The 21,149-nt window shown below is 45.4% G+C and overlaps 1 protein-coding gene across 3 annotated transcripts in view; it reads left to right on the top strand.

Annotated features, from left to right (window-relative positions):
- The window catches only part of CHAF1B (chromatin assembly factor 1 subunit B), a 34,461-nt gene extending 14,418 nt beyond the window's left edge, over positions 1–20,043 (top strand). For 2 of the 3 annotated variants that reach the window (XM_063803739.1, XM_525468.7), the window contains 9 exons: positions 908–1,004; positions 3,011–3,095; positions 5,960–6,053; positions 11,966–12,035; positions 12,578–12,669; positions 14,679–14,820; positions 16,098–16,529; positions 18,509–18,603; positions 19,491–20,043. In XM_063803739.1, the coding sequence (XP_063659809.1) occupies positions 908–1,004; positions 3,011–3,095; positions 5,960–6,053; positions 11,966–12,035; positions 12,578–12,669; positions 14,679–14,820; positions 16,098–16,529; positions 18,509–18,603; positions 19,491–19,582 (1,199 nt within the window). In that variant the 3' untranslated portion in view covers positions 19,583–20,043. Of the gene's footprint in view, positions 1–907; positions 1,005–3,010; positions 3,096–5,959; positions 6,054–11,965; positions 12,036–12,577; positions 12,763–14,678; positions 14,821–16,097; positions 16,530–18,508; positions 18,604–19,490 lie in introns of all 3 variants that reach the window. The other variant, XM_054675130.2, reaches the window with a different exon arrangement.
- The last annotated feature ends 1,106 nt before the right edge of the window (positions 20,044–21,149 follow it).

Consider the following 21,149-nt stretch of genomic DNA (forward strand, 5'->3'; position numbering starts at 1 on the left):
ATTATCTGGGTGTGGTAGTACATGCCTATAGTCCCAGCTACTAGGGCTGCTGAGTCTCTTGAGCCTGGGAAGTTGAGGCTGCAGTGAGCTCTGACGGCGCCACTGCACTCCAGCCTGGGCAACAGAACCACACCCTGTCTCAAAAAAAAAAAAGAAAAAAAAAAGGAATGGCCAAGGCTTCATAATTCTCTTGTCTTTTTATGCAGACGATCTCTGTGTGCTAAATATTTTCCCTGAAGTCCCTTTTCCATCCCTGTTCGCATTGTCTGCTGTGGGCCCTCCTCATCTCTCTCCTGGTCTACTCAGTCACCTCCTAACTAGCGACCCTCTTTGTCATCTTCTAAACCTGTTTCACCTTTAAAATGCAGACAGCTTCTCAGCTTGAATACTCACAGCCTTTTCCTTACACACAAGGTCTCTGTAATACTTCTCCTTTCCTCCTTATCTTCTGTTCTTGGCCCTCCTCTGTACCCATTAGCAGTTCTCAGCTACCTCTCCCTGCTCCATATTCACTTTGCTAAGCTGTCTTAACCCGGGGATTCCCTGACAATACCTTCTTCCACCCTTCATCCCCTCTTCATCCTGCCTGACCTGGGGAACTGAACTTAGATCTTCTCAGACCCTCTGCCCCGTGCTGTCAGCTCCCCTCCCACGGTCCACATGTGTGATCCTTGCCTGTTGATGCGTCTGTCTGATCTGTGGGCTCCCTGAGGGTGGTGGGGACTGCATGAAGTCATCTTTGTGACCCCAGAGCCTGACACAGGGTTTAGTACAGAGTCTCTCACTTACTGCCTGCTGAGTGATGCATGGTAAAAGGAATAACATTTAAGTCATAGTTTATACTATTTGGGCTCAAACAGGTTTTGGTAATGCTGTTTTGGTGCGTGTGTGTGTGTTTTTTTTGTAGGACAAAAGATATCAATTTTTAATGAACATAAAAGTTATGTCCAAGGAGTAACCTGGGACCCTTTGGGTCAATATGTTGCTACTCTGAGCTGTGACAGGTAAATTCAGCTTTGGCATTTACTTGGAATTTCTTTGTATTTACTTGGAATTTTCTGAAGAGAGGTATTTATCGTAACTTAGCCAAGATTTATCATAGTCTAACTTTGATTCTTTTGTTCTTGTTTTCATACTCATTCTTACAACATAATCAGAAATTGGAAATTAATTAGGACAAGTGCCTTACACGAAGTTCGTACTTAGTAAATCTTTTTTTTTTTAGACACAGTCTCACTCTGTCACCCAGGCAGGTGTTGTGGCGCAATCTCACAATCTCAGCTCACTGCAACCTCTGCCTCCTGGTTTCAAGCGATTCTCCTGTCTCAGCTTCCCTATTAGCTGGGATTACAGGCACATGCCACCATGCCCGGTTAATTTTTGTATTTTTAGTAGAGACAGGGTTTCACCACGTTGGTCAAGCTGTTCTCAAACTCCTAACCTCAAATGATCTGCCTGCCTTGGCCAATGTGCTGGGATTACAGGCATGAGCCACCATGCCCGGCCCTGAACTTAGTAAATCTTTATTATTATTACTATTTTTTTTTTTTGAGAGAGGGGCTCACTCTGTCACCCAGGCTGGAGTGCAGTGGCGCAATCACAGCTCACTGCAGCTTTGACCTCCTGGGCTCGAGCAATCCTCATGCTTCAGCCCCCCAAGTAATTGGGACTACGGGTGTGCACCACCACACCCGGCTAATTTTTATATTTTTTTGTAAAGATGGGATTTTGCCATGTTGCCCAGGCTGGTCACGAACTGTTGAGCTCAAGCCATCTGTCTGCCTTGGCCACCCAAAGTGCTAAGATTACAGGTGTGCTACGGTGATTTTTATTTTTATTTTTATTTTTTTTAAATTGTTTTTTGAGACAGAGTCTCACTCTGTCACTCTGGCTGGAATGCAGTGGTGCGATCTCGGCTTACTGTAACCTCCACCTCCTAGGTTCAAGCGATTCTCCTGCCTCATCCTCCTGAGTAGCTGGGATTACGAGTGTGTACCACCATGCCTGGCTAATTTTTGTATTTTTAGTAGAGACAGAGTTTCACCATATTGACGATGCTGGTCTCAAACTCCTGACCTCAGGTGACCTGCCTGCGTCGGCCTCCCAAAGTGCTGGGATTACAGGCGTGAGCCACCTCGCCCAGCCCAGTTATTTTAATGACTCCATTTAAATGGATATAAAAATAAACTATTTTTGTCCTTTCTGAAAAGAAGTCTTGTTGTCGTGTTTACTGGCATAATTGCATTTAATTGTATTGTTGGAACAAAGAGTTAAAAAAAAATGAGGAGTGCCTCCTATATTACTTAATAGTCCTTTTGAATATTTATCTAACTACTTTTAAATAAAACAAATTGAATATAAGATGGCCTTGGAATAAAAGTGGTAGGGAGGAGTTAGTGTTTATTTTTCATAGAATCTCTTGTATTCTAAATGCCATTTATTTTCTGACAAGTGTGTTTTATTCAGACAGTCATCAGTAAAACAATCTGATTAGCTAGTGGGAGTAATGTGACTTACCAATTTTTTTTTTTTTTTTTTTTTTTTGAGACAGAATCTCGCTCTGTTGCCCAGGCTGGAGTGCAGTGCCACAATCTCAGCACTGCAACCTCTGCCTCCCGGGTTCAGGTGATTCTTCTGCCTCAGCCTCCCGAGTAGCAGGGATTACCGGCACCCACCACCACGCCCAACTAATTTTTTGTATTTTTGGTAGAGACGGGGTTTCACCATGTTGGCCAGGCTGGTCTCGAACTCCTGACCTCAAGTGATTCACCCGCCTCCGCCTCCCAAAGTGTCGGGATTACAGGCGTGAGCTACCACGCCCGGCCTGTAATATCCTTTAGGTTGTTAATACTTGCTTCCTTCTTAATTACCCAGTTGTGAATATCATTGGTAAAAGCTTTTGCAGGCTGAAAATTGTTGCAGTGGTAATAGGCTGTTGGTAATAAGTTGTTTCTGTGTGAAGCATAATTCATTTACTAGAAGTGGTAAATCAGACGTGTTCTTTCTTCAGGGTGCTGCGAGTATACAGTATACAGAAGAAGCGTGTGGCTTTCAATGTTTCGAAGATGCTGTCTGGAATAGGGGCTGAAGGAGAGGTATAAAATATTTTGCCATTCTTTTTCAGCAGCGCTTTAACTGAGACTTAGGAAGTCATGAGCTCCTCCCATACCCTTGCAGCTAAATCACTGGCCACAAGGAGCCGATTCCAGAACTACAATAAGGCTTCCTTTTGGACAGTCAAGGCTCAGTTACTGTGGTGGGCTAGTCTGTATGGAAATGGGGACATCTGGAGACCAGGGTAGAGCCACTGATGGAGGACAGGACAGTGGTTTTCAACCCTGGTTGCACCGTGGAATCACCTGGGAAGAATTACAAATATGGGTGCTGGCCGGGCGCGGTGGCTCATGACTGGAATCCCAGCACTTTGGGAGACTGAGGTGGGCGGATCACTTGAGGTCAGGAGTTTGAGACCAGCCTGGCCAACATGGCCAAACCCCATCTCAATGAATTGCAAAAATTAGCCAGCTGTGGTGGTGCATGCCTGTAATCCCAGCTACTCGGGAGGCTGAGGCATGAGAATCACCTGAACCTGGGAGGCGGAGGTCTCAGCCGTGAGCGGAGATCATGCCACTGCACTCTAGCCTGGGCGACAGAGCGAGACTCGATTTCAAAAATAAAATGAAATAAGGCTGGGCATGATGGCTCATGCCTGTAATCCCAGCACTTTGGGAGGCTGAGGCAGGTGGATCACCTGAGGTCAGGAGTTTGGGACCGGCCTGGCCAACATGGTGAAACCCTGTCTCTACAAAAAATATAAAATTAGCCGGGTACATGCCTGTAATCCCAGCTATTCAGGAGGCTGAGGCAGGAGAATTGCTTGAACCTGGGAGGTGGAGGTTGCAGTGAGCTGAAATCGCACCATTGCACTCCAGCCTGGGTGACAAGAGCGAAACTCAGTCTCAAAATAAATAAATAAATAAAAATAAAATAAAAATAAAAATATGGATGCCTTGGCCCCAACCTGAGTGGCGTGATTCACTTGGCTGGAGGTAAGCAGGGCCTCCATGATTCTCAGGTATAGCAAGGGCTGGTCACTACTGATCTGGGAAGATCCCTACACGAGGCAACAGAAGACAGGCAGGTCGAGCGTTGGATCTGTCTGGCAGCAGGCAGTTTACTATCTTGGCAGGTAGGTAGAGAGTTTTGCTAGCAGACAGCAGAGACCCAGCCAAAACACTGGTATTTAGGAATAGGAAGGATTTTGACTTTCAAATAATTGGCAAATGAAAATAGGACCCTATTTGTAAAGGAATCAAGGCTACTGAGGCAGGCAGCGAGGTGCGGGGAGCAAGCTGGTTACTGGCTTCACACGGGGACATGGTGCAAATGCATCCAAGGAACCAGGGTAAGGCAGTGTGGGCTGGGCGCTGACAGGCACTGAGAGGTCACACCTGTGAAGTAAGAATAGTAATGCTTCCCGGGCGTGGTGGCTCACGCCTGTAATCCCAGCACTTTGGGAGGCAGAGGTGGGCAGATCACCTGAGGTCAGGAGTTCGAGACTAGCCTGGCTAACATGGTGAAACCGTGTCTCTACTAAAAATACAGAAATTTGCTGGGCATAGTGGCGCACGCCTGTAGTCCCAGCTACTCCGGTGGCTGAGGCAGGAGGATCACTGGAACCTGGGAGGTGGAGTTTGCGGTGAGCCGAGATTGCGCCATTGCACTCCAGCCTGGGCAACAAGAGCGAAACTCTGTCTCAAAAAAAAAATGTGTATATATATATTTTTGTATATATTATATATAATATATACTTTAATATGTTATATATAATATATATTTTTATATTATATATTTTATATTATATATATAAAAATATATCTATTACATATATATATATATGAATAGTAATGCCTGCTTCCTTGTGTTCTGAAGAATTAAATGCTTGTTTGTTGAGACAGTGTCTGGCTCTGTCACGCAGGCTGGAGTGCAGTGGCACGATCTTGGCTCACTGCAACCTTTGCTTCCTGGGTTCAAGCGGTTCTCCTGCCTCAGCCTCCCGAGAGGCTGGGATTACAGGCGTGTGCCACCACACTCAGATAATTTTTGTATTTTTAGTAGAGATGGGGTTTTGCTATGTTGGCCAGGCTGGTCTCGTACTCCTGGACTCAAGTGATCCGCCCACCTTGGCCTCCCAAAGTGCTGGGATTACAGGTGTGAGCCACCATGTCTGGCAAATGCTTGATGTTTATAAATAGTAGTAAAAACTGTCCCAGACAAGTGTTAAAGAAATGTTTTAAAAGATTAATGATTACCAGTTTAATAATCCACTATTTTCTTTTTTTAAAGGGTGCATTTATTAATAGCTGGATGTGGTGGCATGTGCCTATAGTCCCAGCTACTCAGGAGGCTGAGACGGGAGGATTGCTTTGAGCCCAGAAGTTCTAGGTTACAGCGACCTATGATTGCGCCACTGCACTCTAGCCTGGGTGACAGAGCGAGACTCTGTATCTAAAGAGTGCATTCAGTTGGAAATTCTAATGAATCCACACAGATAGAAAGCAGAGGTCTCCTGGTCATCTTCCCACTGTCTGCCAGTCTCAGGCCCCAGACATGCCACTATTGACCCTGTGGTTTGTGTTCTTAAGAGTTTTTAAAAGTAATTTTAGAACCACATAAAACACACATATATACATATAGCTTTACCTAACAAAAATGTGTGGTCAGTTTTCATGAATGTTTACCCTTGTGGTGGTATACAATTATTTGATTTGTAATGTGTTTCAGTTTCATTTATGATTATGTCAACAATAAATGACACTATGTAAAGAAAACCATAGGCACATACAGCAGTTGGGAAGCGTTTATTTGTGAGTGTAAAGATTTGGAAAAATGTTTAAGCTTTGTGTGTAGAAAACAAACAAACAAAAAAAATAATAAAAATAAATTTTGTGTGCGACAGGCAAGAAGCTACCGGATGTTTCACGACGACAGCATGAAGTCTTTCTTCCGTAGACTGAGTTTCACTCCCGACGGATCTTTGCTCCTCACGCCAGGTGTGTTTCGTAGCTTTGGACTTAAAGGAATGATGGCCGAGTGGGGATGTCTGCTCCCGTTTTACGCTGCAGCTTATCAGCTCAGTGAATGCTGATTAGAGTGGGGGTCCCCGACTTACCTGCCCATTGGAACCTCCAGGAGAGCTTCAAAAAACACGTTGGTGCCTATGTCCCATCCCTACAGATTGTAGTGTATGTAATTGGTCTGGGTGGCCTGGCTTTTGGAATTTTAAGAAGATTTCCAAGTGATTCTAATGTGCAGAAAAGTTTGGGAGTTATGAGATTAAAATTATAGGCATTTTCTCTTAGATAAATTTAACTTTTGGCTGGGCACAGTGGATCACACCTGTAATCCCAGCACTTTGGGAGGCTGAGGCGGGCAGATCACTTGAGGTCAAGAGTTCATGACCAGCCTGGCCAACATGGTGAAATGCCCTCTCTGTTAAAAATACAAAAATTAATGATGTGGTGGCACATACCCTGTAATCCCAGCCACTTGGGAGACTGAGGCAGGAGAATCGCTTGAACCCAGGAGGCAGAGGGTGCAGTGAGCCGAGATCACACCACTGTACTCCAGCCTGGGCGACAGAGTGATATCTTATCTAAAAAAAAAAAAAAAACTTTACTATTTAAACCCTTTCAATGAATGCTTTTTCATTCATTAACATGTGTATGGAAGCCATAGCGCTAAAGCCAAAGATAAAGCTCCTTTATTGTTTTTATTCTCCTCAATAAAGCGCATTTGTGACAGGATTAGACTCATGGACAAACTTGTGGAAGCAGCAGTGGTCAAAATCAAAAGGTCAGCCAAGTAGCAAGGACTAGATAGGTTTATTGTCCCTATGTCCCTAGGAAGGCAAGGGGCTCAGCCCGGCAAGATAAGGCTAGGCATTATTGTGGCCACAGTTTCTCAGAGGAGAATGTCTGCTCATTGCCGTGGCTCCAGGACCATCCTGTGCATAGAGATGACAACATAGCCCAGGGTTGGGCCAAACAGGAGGGCACTGGCCTGGTTTGTCACTGAGTCCCATCCCAGCTGAGCCAGGGAGGGCCTGAGAAGGGCGTGAATCACACATGCAGCTGTGTGGGTGGGGCTTTAAAGAACACTGCGGAACATGTGCGAATGACACTTTGGCCCAAGAAGTCTCAGGCCTAAGAATAAGTAGTTGTTTAGGTTATATTTACTAAAGTTAGTTATTGAAAGTTATTCACTAAACCCAGTAATAAATCCTTTTTTTTTTTTTTGAGACTGAGTTTTGCCCTGTTGCCCAGCTGGAGTGCAGTGGCACGATCTTGGCTCACCACTGCAGCCTCGCCTCCCAGTTTCAAGCGATTCTCCTGCCTCAGCCTCCTGAGTAGCTGGGATTACAGGTGTGCGCCACCACTCCCAGCTAATTTTTGTATTTTTAGTAGAGATGGGGTTTCACCATGTTGGTCAGGCTGGTCTCGAACTCCTGACCTTGTGATCCGCCTGCCTTGGCCTCCCAAAGTGCTGGGATTACAGGCGTGAGCCACCACGCCTGGCCCTTTTTTTTTTTTAAATTATTTATTTTATTTATTTATTTATTTATTTATTTTGAGATGGAGTTTCGCTCTTGTTGCCCAGGCTGGAGTGCAATGGCACAATCTCGGCTCACAGCAACCTCCGCCTCCCGGGTTCAAGCCATTCTCCTGCCTCAGCCTCCAGAGTAGCTGGGATTACAGGCATGCGCCACCATGCCCAGCTAATTTTGTATTTTTAGTAGAGACGGGGTTTCTCCGTGTTGGTCAGTCTGGTCTCGAACTCCGGACCTCAGGTGATCTGCCCACCTTGGCCTCCCAAAGTGCTGGGATTATAGGTGTGAGCCATTGCGCTGGCCTTTTTTTTTTTTTTTTTTTTTTAAAAACAGAGTCTCGCTCTGTCACCCAGGCTGGAGTGCAGTGGCACCATCTTGGCTCACTGTAGCCTCCACCTCCTGGGTTCAAGCGATTCTCCTGCCTCAGCCTCCTGAGTAGCTGAGATTACAGGCGCCTGCCACCACAACCAGATAATTTTTGTATTTTTAGTAGAGACGGGGTTTCACCATGTTGGCCAGGCTGGTCCCAAACTCCTGACCTCAGGTGATCTGCCCACCTTGGCCTCCCAAAGTGTTGGGATTACAGGTTACAGGTGTGAGCCACTGCGCCCAGCCCCAGTAGCAAATCCTTTACTATGTGGCCACTCTAAAAATATTTTCAATTAAAATCAAGTAGCAAATGGATGTCTGTTATCAACGTTATTGTTCTTTGTGGTGTTAGTAAGTGTGGGAAAAACAGGAAAATGAAATTACAAAGATTGGAAAAGAACAGATAAAAAAACTGCAATAGGATTGTATTTCTAGAAAATCCAAGAGATTTTAAAAATAGTATTAGAATTTTAAAAATAATTTGATAAGATGGCTGGATATTGTAAAATATATAAAAATTCATATCTTTCGTCTATATTGGCAGTGAGTACTTAGAAATGAAAGGAGGAGAAATATTTCATTCAGAGTAGTGTAAAACCTGCAAAATACATAGAGTAAATTTATTTATTTATTTATTTATTTTTTGAGACAGGGTCTCACTCTGTCACCCAGGCTGGAGTATAGTGGTGTGATCATGGCCCACTGCATCAGCCTTGATCTCCTGAGTTCAGGGAATCCTCCCACCTCAGCCTCCCTACTAGCTGGGACCACAGGCGTGTAGCACCATGCCTGGCTAATTTTCTTATTTTTTTGTAGAGACATGGTCTTGCTGTGTTGCCCAGGCTGGTCTTAAACTCTTGGGCTCAAGCACCCCTTCCGCCTCGGCCTCCCAAAGAGCTGGGATTACAGGTGTAAGCCACCACACCCAGGCAGAAGTAAATTTAATAAGAAAGGGGCAGGACCTTTATGGAGAAGTCTAGAAGGTCTTACTGAAGGTTGTAAAGCAAGTTCTGAACAAATGGAAAGATATGTTGTGTTCTAACAATTAACATACTAATTTCATTTCCAATTAGAATTACATTAAAGTTTTTTTTTTAATTGGATGAAATCTCAGCTTTGTTTAGTAGAATAAATGCTGAAGAATAGCCAAAGAAGTATTAAAAAAAAAACAGTGATACTTGGGAGGGCATTTGCCTCACCACATATCAGAAGATCCTATAACACTACTTTTATCCAATCAATATGGTGTTGCTATAGGAGCAAACAAATAGATTAGTGGACCAGAACACAGAATCCAGAAAAAGATCTCAGGATATAAGGCGATTTAATATATGACCTCAGGTGCTGTTCCAGTGGAAAAAAATCTATTATTTATTTGTAATTAATTGTATGTTACTTAAATAATTCTCAAGAGAATTAGACACTGAAGGCAGATAGGACAAGAGTATGTCATTAAGAAGGTTGGGAAGTGTTGAGATTGGACAAAGACCTATTCCTCTTTTTTTTGAGAGGGTTTCACCCTTGTCGCCCAGGCTTGAGAGCATTGGCATGATCTTGACTCACTGCAACCTCCATCTCCTGAGTTCAAGCGATTCTTCTGCCTCAGCCTCCCAAGTAGCTGGGATTACGGGTGCCCGCCACCATGCCCAGCTACTTTTTGTATTTTTAGTAGAGATGAGGTTTTACCATGTTGGCCAGGGTGGTCTCAAACTTCTGATCTCAGGTGATCCACCCGCTTCAGCCTCCCAAAGTGCTGGGATTACAGGCATGAGCCACTGCACCTGGCCTCCTTTTTTTTTTAATTGACAGATGAAATTGTATGTAGTTGTGTACGACATGATGTTTTGAAGTATATATATGTTGTGGAATGACTAAATCTAGCTAATTAGCATAGCATGGTCTCACATAATTAGGGTTTCTGTGGTTTGAACACTTTATATCTCTTAGCATTTTTCAGGAATATAATACATTGTTATGAACCATAATCACCATGTTGTACAAGAGATGGATCTTGCAAAGGGAGGACTCTGTTATTGAATGAGTAGTGCTGGGGTAGCCAGCTATGTGGAAGAAGGTAAAATTGGACCCCTTGCCTAGATGTAAAAAATAAATTCCAGGTGAATTCAGTACTTAAACACAAAAGGTAAAAATAGAAAACTCTTGTAAGGAAATATAGGAGGACATTCTAGGAATGGAGAAGACCCAATTAAGACTGGAAACTAGCTGGGCATGGTGGCTCAAGCCTGTAATCCCAGCACTCTGGGAGGCCAAGGTGGGTGGATCACCTGAGGTCTGGAGTTCAAGACCAGCCTGGCCAACATGGCAAAACCCTGTCTCTACTAAAAATACAAAAATGAGCCGGGCATGGTGATGCACACCTGTAATCCCAGCTACTCAAGAGCCTGAGGCAGGAGAATCGCTCCAACCCAGGAGGCAGAGGTTGCAGTGAGCCAAGATCGCACCACTGCACTCTAGCCTGGGCAACAGAGTGAGACTCTGTCTCAAAAAAAAAAAAAAAAAAAAAAAAAAAGTATATGTTCAAGGAGGCTTATTGCAAGCATTGTTTATAGTGGTAAAAAACCAAAAGCCAAAAAAATACTCATTAACAGAGGCTGGGTGAATGAATCTTGCAGTAAATATTATGCAGCTACAAAAAAATAATGCATCAGTGCTATGCAAGTTAACTTTCATGAGTAGCTGATTGAAACAAGCAAAATAAGGAGAAGTGTCAGTAATACCCTGTTTTGTAAAACAAATGGACTCAATAAAAAATATCATAGAGGTATACATGTGATTGAGTTATAACTGATTCTAATGATTATGTGAGCATGGAGGAAATATACAGATGACATAGTGGTTTGTTGAATGTTAAAATGGATTTCTTGGGGATGGAAGAATGGAGTGGGATGAAAAGAGGGGCCTGGGTGCAGTGACTCACACCTGTAATCCCAGCACTTTGGGAGGCGGAGGAGGGCAGATCACTTGAGGTCAGGAGTTCGAGACCACCCTGGCCAACATGGTGAAACCCCCTCTCTACTAAAAAATACAAAAATTAGCCGGGCATCGTGGCAGGCGCCTGTAATCCCAGCTACTCAGGAGGCTGAGGCAGGGGAATTGCTTGAACCTGGGAGGTGGAGGTTGCAGTGAGCCAAGATCATGCCATCGCACTCCAGCCTGGGTGACAGAGCAAGACTCCATCTCAAAAGAAAAAAAAAAAGAGGGTAGCTATGTAGAATGTATTAATAATAATAATAATAAAAGACTATTGATACTGTCTACTGCCCTCCCTGGTGGATATGAAACAGTCATATGTAAAGTTACGTGTGTGTATATGTATCAAGAAATAGCATAAAACAGGGAGATGTTTCCAAGAGCAGCAGTGTATGATGGTCACTCTGACAGGGCTGAACTGTTTTAAGTACAGCAGGGGGTGAGTGGAGAAGAGCTCTCAGATGGGGACTGTTCCCCAGAGTGAAGTCAGGTTCTGAAGGAGGCCGGAGGTTTCAGCAGAGGGCAAGGTCTCCTGGCAGCCTCATGGCTGGATAGGGAAGTTGGGGAAAGGCGAGTCTCAGCCTTTGGATGGCATCCAAGGCTGGAATCCAGGAAATAGAGATGAGGGTCCTAGGGAGAAAGGAGCCTGGGCAGCTGAATCTAGTCACGGTGCTTCAATCGAGGAATTGCCTGGAGGCTCAAAGGTGCCCTATGGCAAAGGCTCACTATGTTCTCCCGGCCCAAGATCAGAACCAGGTCCCCGGGGATTGCCCACAGGTAGGTGGAGATGACAGGTAGGTAGAACTGTAGTAAGGGCTGAGAACAGACAGTGCCGGAATATTTGTTTTTGTGCTCTGTCACAACATTGTCCAGAGAATATAACTGCAGGGGGAAGTATTTTGCAAACCGGAACTGAAGGCTCTTGAGTTTCTGTTGGTGAACAGTTTGCTGAAACAGTGACTTTTCTTTCCTCTCCCTCCCTTCCCTGTTCCCCAGCTGGATGTGTGGAATCTGGTGAAAATGTAATGAATACCACTTATGTTTTCTCCAGGAAGAATCTTAAAAGGTATGCAGTCAAGGAAATGTTTGAAATGTTTACGTTTTTTTTAGACGGAGTTTTGCTCTTGTTGCCCAGGCTGGAGTGCAGTGGTGTGATCTCTGCTCACTGCAACCTCTGCCTCCCGGGTTCAAGTGATTCTCCTGCCGCAGCCTCTCGAGTAGCTGGGATTACAGGTGCCCGCCACCACTCCTAGTTAATTTTTGTATTTTTAGTAGAGATGGGGTTGCACCATGTTGGCCAGGTTGGTTTCAAACTGCTGACCTCAAGTGGTCCGCTTGCCTCGGCCTCCCAAAGTGCTGGGAATACAGGCATGAGTCATTGCACCCGGCTTGTATTTTTTTTTTTTTTTTTTTTTAGTAGAGATGGGGTTTCGTCATGTTGGCCAGGCTGGTCTTGAACTCCTGACCTCAGGTGATCCGCCTGCCTCCTCCTCCCAAAGTGCTGGGTTTATAGGTGTGAGCCACCGTGCCCTGCCAAAATGTTTACTTTTTATTTTTGCTTTTGCTTAGTCACAGTGCCTTTTCCTAACACTGCAATTAATCCATTAGGCCCATCGCTCATCTTCCATGTCCTGGAAAAGCCACTCTTGCTGTTCGCTGCTGTCCGGTCTACTTTGAACTGAGGCCAGTGGTGGAAACAGGTATCCTCAGAGCCTCAGGGGTGTGTTATGTTTTCTCTCCCAAACAGGTCACCAGAGTGGGGTGGAGATTTGGATTCTGTCTTATGGGGAAAGGTGGGTATCTGGGTTTGGTTCAGTTCAGTTATTTAAAAAATATTTTATTTTTACATTTAAATCTATTTATTTATTTATTTTGAGACCAGGTTATGAGCCTGGTTAATTTTTGTATTTTTGGTAGCGACAGCGTTTCACCATGTTGCCAAGGCTGGTCTTGAACTCCTGGACTCAAGTGAACCACCTGCCTCGGCCTCCCAGAGTGCTGGGATTACAGGTGTGAGCCCCTGTGCCCGGCCTGGTTTAGTTATTTTTAAAAGCTGGAGCAAAGACTGGGGTTATCAAAATACATGTCAGTTTTTTTTTTCTTTCTTCAGGATGTATTTTCTTGCTTAAGGCACTTTAAAAGGAATGGACGTACTCCTTTTGTTTGTCTATGTCTCTCATTATCAATTTTCTTTTTCTTTTTCTTTTTTTTGAGATGGGGTCTTGCTCTGTCGCCCAGGCTGGAGTGCAGTGGTGCAATCTTGGCTCACAGCAACCTCTGCCTCCCAGGTTCAAGGGATTCTCCCTCCTATCCTCCAGAGTAGCTGGGATTACAGGCGCATGCCACCACACCCAGCTAATTTTTGTATTTTTAGTAGAGATGGGATTTTGCCATGTTGGCCAGGCTGGTCTCGAACTCCTGACCTCAGGTGATCCACCCACCTTGGCCTCCCAAAGTACTGGGATTATAGGCGTGAGCCATCACGCCCAGTCATTTTCTTTGTTTTCTTGTGCTTGGGGTTCATTGAACTTCGTAGATCTATCCGTTTATAGTTTTTATTACATTTATTACATTTGGGAAGTTTCAGCCATTTTTCCTTCAAATGTTATTTCTGTTATTCCCTTCTCTTATTCAAATACTCCCATTACACATGTATTATATTAGGTCCTTTGAAATTAGTTCCTGGCCTTTGATACTGCTTACTTTTTTTGTTTTTTTCTTCTTCCAGTGTTTGATTTTGGAAGTCTCTATAGCTGTGTTTTGAGTTTTCTAACCCTTTCTTCTGCATGCTCTGCCCTTGGTCCCGTCCAGTGTGTTTTTCTTCGTTGTGGTTCTCATCTCTAGAGGTTCACTTTGGGTTTTCCTTATATATTCTGTGCCTCTCCATGCACCATTTTTCCTCTTGCTGCTTTCTTTTTTTTTTTTTTTCTTGCTCTGTTGCCCAGGCTGGGGTGCAGTGGTATAATCTCGGCTCGTTGCAGCCTTCGTCTCCCAGGTTCAAGTGAATCTCCCACCTCAGCCTCCCAAGTAGCCAGGATTACAGGTGTGTGCCACCACACCCAGCTACTTTTTTTTATTTTTAGTAGAGGCAGGGTTTTGCCATGTTGGCCAGTCTGGTTTCGAACTCCTGACCTCAGGTGATCTGCCCGCCTCAGTTTCCTCTTGCTTCTTAAGCATATAGAATGCAGTTATAATAGCTCTTTTAATGTCCTTGTATACAGGTTGGTTTTGATTTTTTTCTCCTCATTGTGGGTCATATCTTCCTGTTTTTGTTTGCCTGGTACTTTTTGATTAGATACCAGACACTGACTTTTACTTTAGTGGATGCTGGATGTATTTTTATTCTTATAAATATTCTTTTTTTTTTTTTTTTTTTTTGCGACAGAGTCTTCCTCTGCCGCTAAGGCTGGAGTACGGTGGTGCAATCTGAGCTCACTGCAACCTCCGCCTCCTGGGTTCAAGTGATTCTCCTGTCTCAGCCTCCTGAGTAGTTGGTACTACAGGCACACATCCCCACGCCTGGCTAATTTTTGTATTTTTGATAGAGACGGGGTTTTGCCATGTTGCTTAGGCAGGTCTCAAACTCCTGAGCTCAAGTGATCCACCCGGCTCGGCCTCCCAAAGTGCTGGGATTCTAGGCGTGAGCCATTGCACCCGGTCAGAAGCCTTGTTTCTGTGGTTTTACGTTGTCTCTGTCCCCGGCCCCCAGGTGTGGAGCTGATGAGTCTGCCCTACCGCCTGGTGTTTGCTGTGGCCTCGGAGGACTCCGTGCTTCTGTATGACACCCAGCAGTCCTTCCCTTTTGGTTACGTGTCTAATATACATTACCACACCCTCAGTGACATTTCATGGTGAGTGGCTGCTAATGAGGGAGAGTGAGTGAAGGAGACCGTGCCTGTATCCTGGAAGACACCCCGGGGTTAGGGAGCATTTCATTACTAAAGATGGCTTTGGGGGACATATTCACCAATTTTGTTTCTTATTTATTTTTTTGAGACCAAGTATCACTCTGTCACCCAGGCTGGAGTGCAGTGATGTGATCTCATTTCACTGCAACCTCCACCTCCCAGGTTCAAGTGATTTTCATGCCTCAGCTTCCCAAGTAGCTGGGATTACAGGTGTGCACCACTACGCCTGGCTAATTCTTGTGGTTTTAGTAGAGATGGGGTTTCGCCCTGTTGGCCAGGCTGGTCTCAAACTCCTGGGCTCAACGATCCTCCTGCCCCAGCCTCCCAGAGTGCTGGGATTACAGGCGTGAGCCACCACGCCCGGCCCCAATTTTGTTTTTTAAAGGAATCAACATTAAAAGGAAAGCCGTTTCTAGTTTGCCACAATACTTGCTTCTTATTTTCACACTGGTGGGTTTTGATGGCATTCAGATTGCCTTGTGGGGTTAACTGGACTTTGATAAACTGAGGGGAGGCCTTGTAGACTCCCTGGCCATTTGGGGACTTCTGAGGCCCTATGGGAGGAAGCCCTTCCCTGCATGCCCCTGCTGCCCAGGACAGGGAAGTGCCCCAAGCTGGGCCTGTGTAGAGGATGTCACTCAGCACTGCCCTTCTGCCACCTTTTGGTCCCCAATTCAGCCCCCGTGGCCTGCTTGGCGCAGTGTGAGGTTTTTTTTTGAAATGGAGTCTCACTGTCATCCAGGCTGGAGTGCAGTGGAACGATCGTGGCTCACTACAACCTCTGCCTCCTGGGTTCAAGCAATTCTCTGCCTCAGCCTCCCGAATAGCTGGGATTACAGGCGCCCACCACCATGCCTGGCTAATTTTTTTGTATTTGTAGTAGAGACAGGGTTTCACCATGTTGGCCAGGCTGGTCTCGAACTCCTGACCTCAAATGATACACCTGCCTTGGCCTCCCAAAGTGCTGGGATTACAGGCGTGAGCCACCGCACCCTGCCTATTCAAGTGAAAATTGCTAGTAGCACAGATAGGTTGCAGCGACTTAGCAAATCGCGATGAAACTGCATGAGTGAGTCGCTATCACACACTCTTTTCCAGTTGTATCTTTTCCCTGGTTTTTGCCTTCAAACAAGCTTGTGATTTTGCTCGAACTTCCCTCTTCTAAGTAGATGTGAGAGTGTTGGTAAGGTCTGTAACTTTTCCCTGTTTTGGGGACGAAGGTCCAGCGATGGTGCCTTCCTGGCCATTTCTTCCACGGACGGTTACTGCTCATTTGTGACATTTGAGAAAGATGAACTTGGAATTCCTTTGAAAGAGAAGCCAGTTTTGAACATGAGAACTCCTGATACAGCAAAGAAAACCAAGAGTCAGACACATCGAGGGTCTTCGCCAGGACCCAGACCGGTAGAGGGAACCCCTGCCAGCAGAACCCAAGACCCCAGCAGCCCCGGCACGACCCCCCCTCAGGCCAGACAGGCCCCAGCCCCAACAGCCATCAGGGACCCTCCCTCCATCACTCCTGCTGTCAAAAGCCCCTTGCCGGGGCCTTCGGAGGAGAAGACCCTGCAGCCCAGTAGTCAAAACACAAAAGCCCACCCATCCCGGAGGGTCACTCTGAACACACTGCAAGCCTGGAGCAAGACAACACCACGGTAAGAACTTGTTGGAACAAGATGTCATTGCAAAATGAAACACAAAATGCAGACAGAATGCTCCCACCCTGCTGCAGGTGAAATTTCAGGCGGCGAATGCTTCATGCCAGTAGGTTGCCAGAGAGATTCTTAACTTCAAATCCGAGAGTGTCATTTCTTGCATATAGGCCTCTGTTTGTTCTTCCAGTTCCTGCCTGTCAGATAAAGCCCAGGCTGCTATGCACACACACAGACTGTGATTTGGCTGCAGCCTGTCATCCAGGACTGTGGCCACTCTCTCTCATGAGTCCATGGCCTTCATCTCCAGCCTAGTCCTGAATGTCATCTTCCCAGAGCACTCTCTGCCCTTTGAGGCCTCTGTCCTTCCCTTCTCTGGGGAAGCCCTGGACATCTCTTCCTCTTGGTGATGCCAGGAGTCTCCTGAAAGACCCATTTGAATGTACCCTCTCTGTTTGCAGTCTTTGTGGCCCTTCAGCCTTTCCCTTGTCACCACACATCAGATTCCATAGCAGGTGCTTTGATGCTCCAGTTTCCCCTGCTGGTTGTGAGCCCCCAAGGACAGGAAGCAGGTCCCATTTTTTATTTATGCTGTTCTGCCCAGGATGTAGGCAATTCCAGGAGTGTCTTCCTGAGACCGCGTTTGATGTCTCCAGCAGCCTGGTCGGTGAGAAACGGAGGTCCTGATCTGATAACAAATAATCCCCAGGAGGTGCAGAGTCATTTCTTCCCTGCTTACATCAGTGTGACTGGCACGCACGCCTGTGTCTCCCACTTCTACTGGATACAGAGCCACTTAGCACATCCTTCTGCCGTCAGGCAGCACAGCCTCCTGTTTCCATCCTTCCCCTGCAGCTGATGTTCAGTTACCCCTCTGATCCTGTATAGTTCCTTCTCCACCAAGCCCTCTGCCTCCCAACTTTCCCATAAACTGAGTCACAAGGAGAGCTGGGAAGGGGGATGCAGAGGGGAGTGGTGGGGATGGTGAGCTGGACAGAAGCGCCCTGTGCCTCTCAGCCTCTCCTGCGCCAATAGGTCGTCTTTGGCAAGTTCATAATATGTGTATGGGTTGCTGGCTTTAACGCCCTCTTAAAATCTCTCATTTCTTTCTGCAGATTAGCAATGTATTTTACAATTTTCTGTTTGTTTTTAGGTGACGGAAGGTATTCCTTGAACTATTTTTGGTATTAAATTATTTTCCCCTCTTGATTTCTTCTGAATTATTTACCAAGCTTCTTGAAGGTGTAATCTTTTGCAAAGAAGAATAGTTGTTGAAAATTAAGACTCTGGGTTTTTATTTATTTACTTATTCATTTGAGACAGGGTCTTGCTCTGTTGCCCAGGCTGGAGTGCGATGGCATGCTCTCTGCTCACTGCAACCTCCGCCTTCTGGGTTCAAGTGATTCTCCTACCTCAGCCTCTCAGGTAGCTGGGATTACAGGCATGCGCCACCATGCCTGGCTGACTTTTTGCATTTTTAGTAGAGACAGGGTTTCGCCATGTTGGTCAAGCTGGTCGAAAACTCCTGACCTCAAGTGATCTGCCCGCCTCAGCCCCCCAAAGTGCTGGGATTACAGGCGCGAACCATCTTGCCCGGCCCAATGCTCTGGATTTTAAAAAAGTATTACCTGTGTTTCGGCGCTTTCTATATATGGAAACCATATCTGACTGCGTTTTACAGCAGCCAGCAGAGTGTTCACAAGACCATGGGTAATGAACAGAACACAGGTTTTGAAACTTTTCGATGACTGGTTATGGTTTAAGTTGACTGTTATAAATGTGATGGTTTAACTTAATATATGAATGTAATCCTCAGTTATTAAACAAGTGGGCACATCTTACTATTTAATGCCTTGAACCATAAGTTCAGCTGAAAATTTAAGTATTTCCTTTGGTAGTTTTGAAGGTTGGTATCATACATAAACAATTCCTATGATACTAATGAGCCATCACCCCTCTACTTTTTTTTTTTTTTAATCAAGGAGAATAAACTTAACACCCTTAAAGACAGACACTCCACCAAGTTCTGTACCAACCAGTGTGATTTCCACCCCTTCTACAGAAGAAATTCAGTCAGGTAAGTAATATTGTTACTGGTTTAATATAATTAAAGGTAGAGTATCTTTTCTTTTGCTCTTTTGGAAATTAATGCTGTCTAATTTTAAGTCAGTTCTGAGACAGCAGGGATGCATCTTATTGGAACCATTGTTTAAACCCACTGGCTGCCTGTTTACGCCTCAGCAGGGAGGCACCCGGCCAGTGAGAGCATCCTGGTGAGCCAGGGAGTGGGTTCAGTAGGAGATCGCCTAGATCAGGTTTCTCCATCTGATGACTATTGACCTTTTGGGCCAGGTAATTCTTTGTTGTGGAGGACTGTCCTGTGTATTATAGGATGTTTAGCAGCATCCCTGGGTGCTACTTCTTGCCCATGACGTTCTTTTTTTTTTTTTTTCTTTTTTTTGAGATGCAGTCTTGCTCTGTCGCCCAGGCTGGAATGCAGTGGCACGATTTCGGCTCACTGCAGCCTCCACCTCCCAAGTTCAAGCAATTCTCTTGCCTCGGCCTCCCGAGTAGCTGGGACTACAGGCATGCGCCATCACACCCGGGTAATTTTTGTATTTTTAGTAGAGTCGGGGTTTCACCATGTTGGCCAGGCTGGTCTTGAACTCCTGGCCTCAAGTGATCCACCCGCCTCAGCCTCCCAAAGTGCTGCGATTACAGGCGTGAGCCACCGCGCCCAGCTTGCCCATGACATTCTAAAATGCCACTAGACATTGCCCACTGTCCCTTGAGAGGCAAAATCGCCCCTGGTTGAGAGCCACTCTATAGAACTTCCATTATATCAGTATAGGATCTTGCCAGGCAGCTCAGTTCCGTGTCTTGGCTCTGTATTCTGTAAATGTCAGCCCTTGACTTCCAGAATTCTTCATTTACTTGCCAACATTATGTTTGTTAATGTTGCAGAGACGCCTGGAGACGCTCAGGGCAGTCCCCCAGAGCTAAAGCGGCCCAGACTCGATGAAAACAAAGGAGGCACGGAAACTCTGGACGCTTGATGGGACCTCGGCTTCTGCTTGAAGCCTACCAGGCCCCCGGTGTGTGCAGGGAGACGGTAAAGCTGGAGGCGCCTGAGACCAGGGCTTCCATGGAGCGGGACACACTGTAAATGGATTTCTATAACAGAAGTGACATGTGTACTGATTTTTCTCCAGAAATATGGATGCTGTTGTATTCAGTATCCATTTTTAACTTGGGACATGAACGTTTTAACATAGTAAATCCTCTTTTTGATGAGTTTCTGAAACTGGAGCGGTTCAACGTTATCCAGTGTGAAAATCAGTGAGTCCTCCCTGGCATCCTCGTGAAAGTGCACACACTTCATGGAGGGACTCCTTTTCAATAAGAATTAGGAAGATGAGAAAGTAATTTGAGATTTTACTCTGTCGAATTTTAGAGTATTTGAAGTGATTGTTAGATTTCACTTCTAAGGAGTTGATTGATTAAACTTTGGAAGGTAGTTGTGTTTGTTTTCTGATTTTAAAGGTGACGATGCTTATTCTTTTAGTAACTAAGTGAAGTGAAAAAGATGGGTATCACCCATCATCTTCCCACCAGAAGTAACCCTCGTTAATGTTGTAGTATATTTCCTTAGCATTTTTGTGGATCTATTTATTCTAAAAAGAGAATTGAGATTTTATTTCATATGCAATTTGGTATCTAAATAGGTTAGTTTTTTAGATTGATTTTTCAAAGCAAAAAAAGTATCTTTTTTGTTTTTTGAGACAGGGTCTTGCTCTGTTGCCCAGGCTGGAGTGCAGTGGCGCTATCTCAGCTCACTGCAGCCTCGACCTCCTGGGCTCGAGCGATCCTTCCACCTCAGCTTCCCGAGTAGCTGGGACTACAGGCATGTGCCACCATGCCATGCTAATTTCACACACACATGCACCCACACACACACATATATATGATACATACATATATATATATACACACACACACAAGTATGTGTTATATATATATATTTTTTTTCTTTTTTTTTTGAGATGGAGTCTCACTCTGTCGCCCAGGCTGGAGTACAGTGGCACAATCTCGGCTCACTATAACCTCCGCCTCCTGGGTTCAAACGATTCTCCTGCCTCTGCCTCTTGAGTAGCTAGGATTACAGGTGTGTGCCACCACATCCGGCTAATTTTTGTATTTTTAGTAGAGATGGGGTTTTGCCATGTTGGCCAAGCTGGTCTCTAACTCCTGACCTCAGGTGATCTGCCTGCCTCGGCCTCCCAAAGTGTTGGGATTACAGGTGTGAGCTACTGCACCTGGCCTAATTATTATATTTTTAGGGGAGACGGGGTTTTTCCATGTTGCCCAGGCTGGTCTCGAACTCCTGGGGCTCAAGTAATCCTCCCTCCCCAGCCTCCCAAAGTGTTGGGATTACAGGTGTGAGACACCATGCCTGGTCAAATGGTATCTGTTTTGACGGGTGGTTCTCAACTGTAGCTGCATACTGAAATCACCTAAGAGCTGACATACCAGTGCCTGGGTTCCTGCTTCAGAGGATTTGGCCTAATCGGTCTGGGGTATGTTCTGAATATTAGGATTTCTTAAAGCTCCTGGAGTAATTCC

This window comes from Pan troglodytes, chromosome 22 (genome assembly GCF_028858775.2).
Source record: "Pan troglodytes isolate AG18354 chromosome 22, NHGRI_mPanTro3-v2.0_pri, whole genome shotgun sequence".
NCBI lineage: Eukaryota > Metazoa > Chordata > Mammalia > Primates > Hominidae > Pan > Pan troglodytes.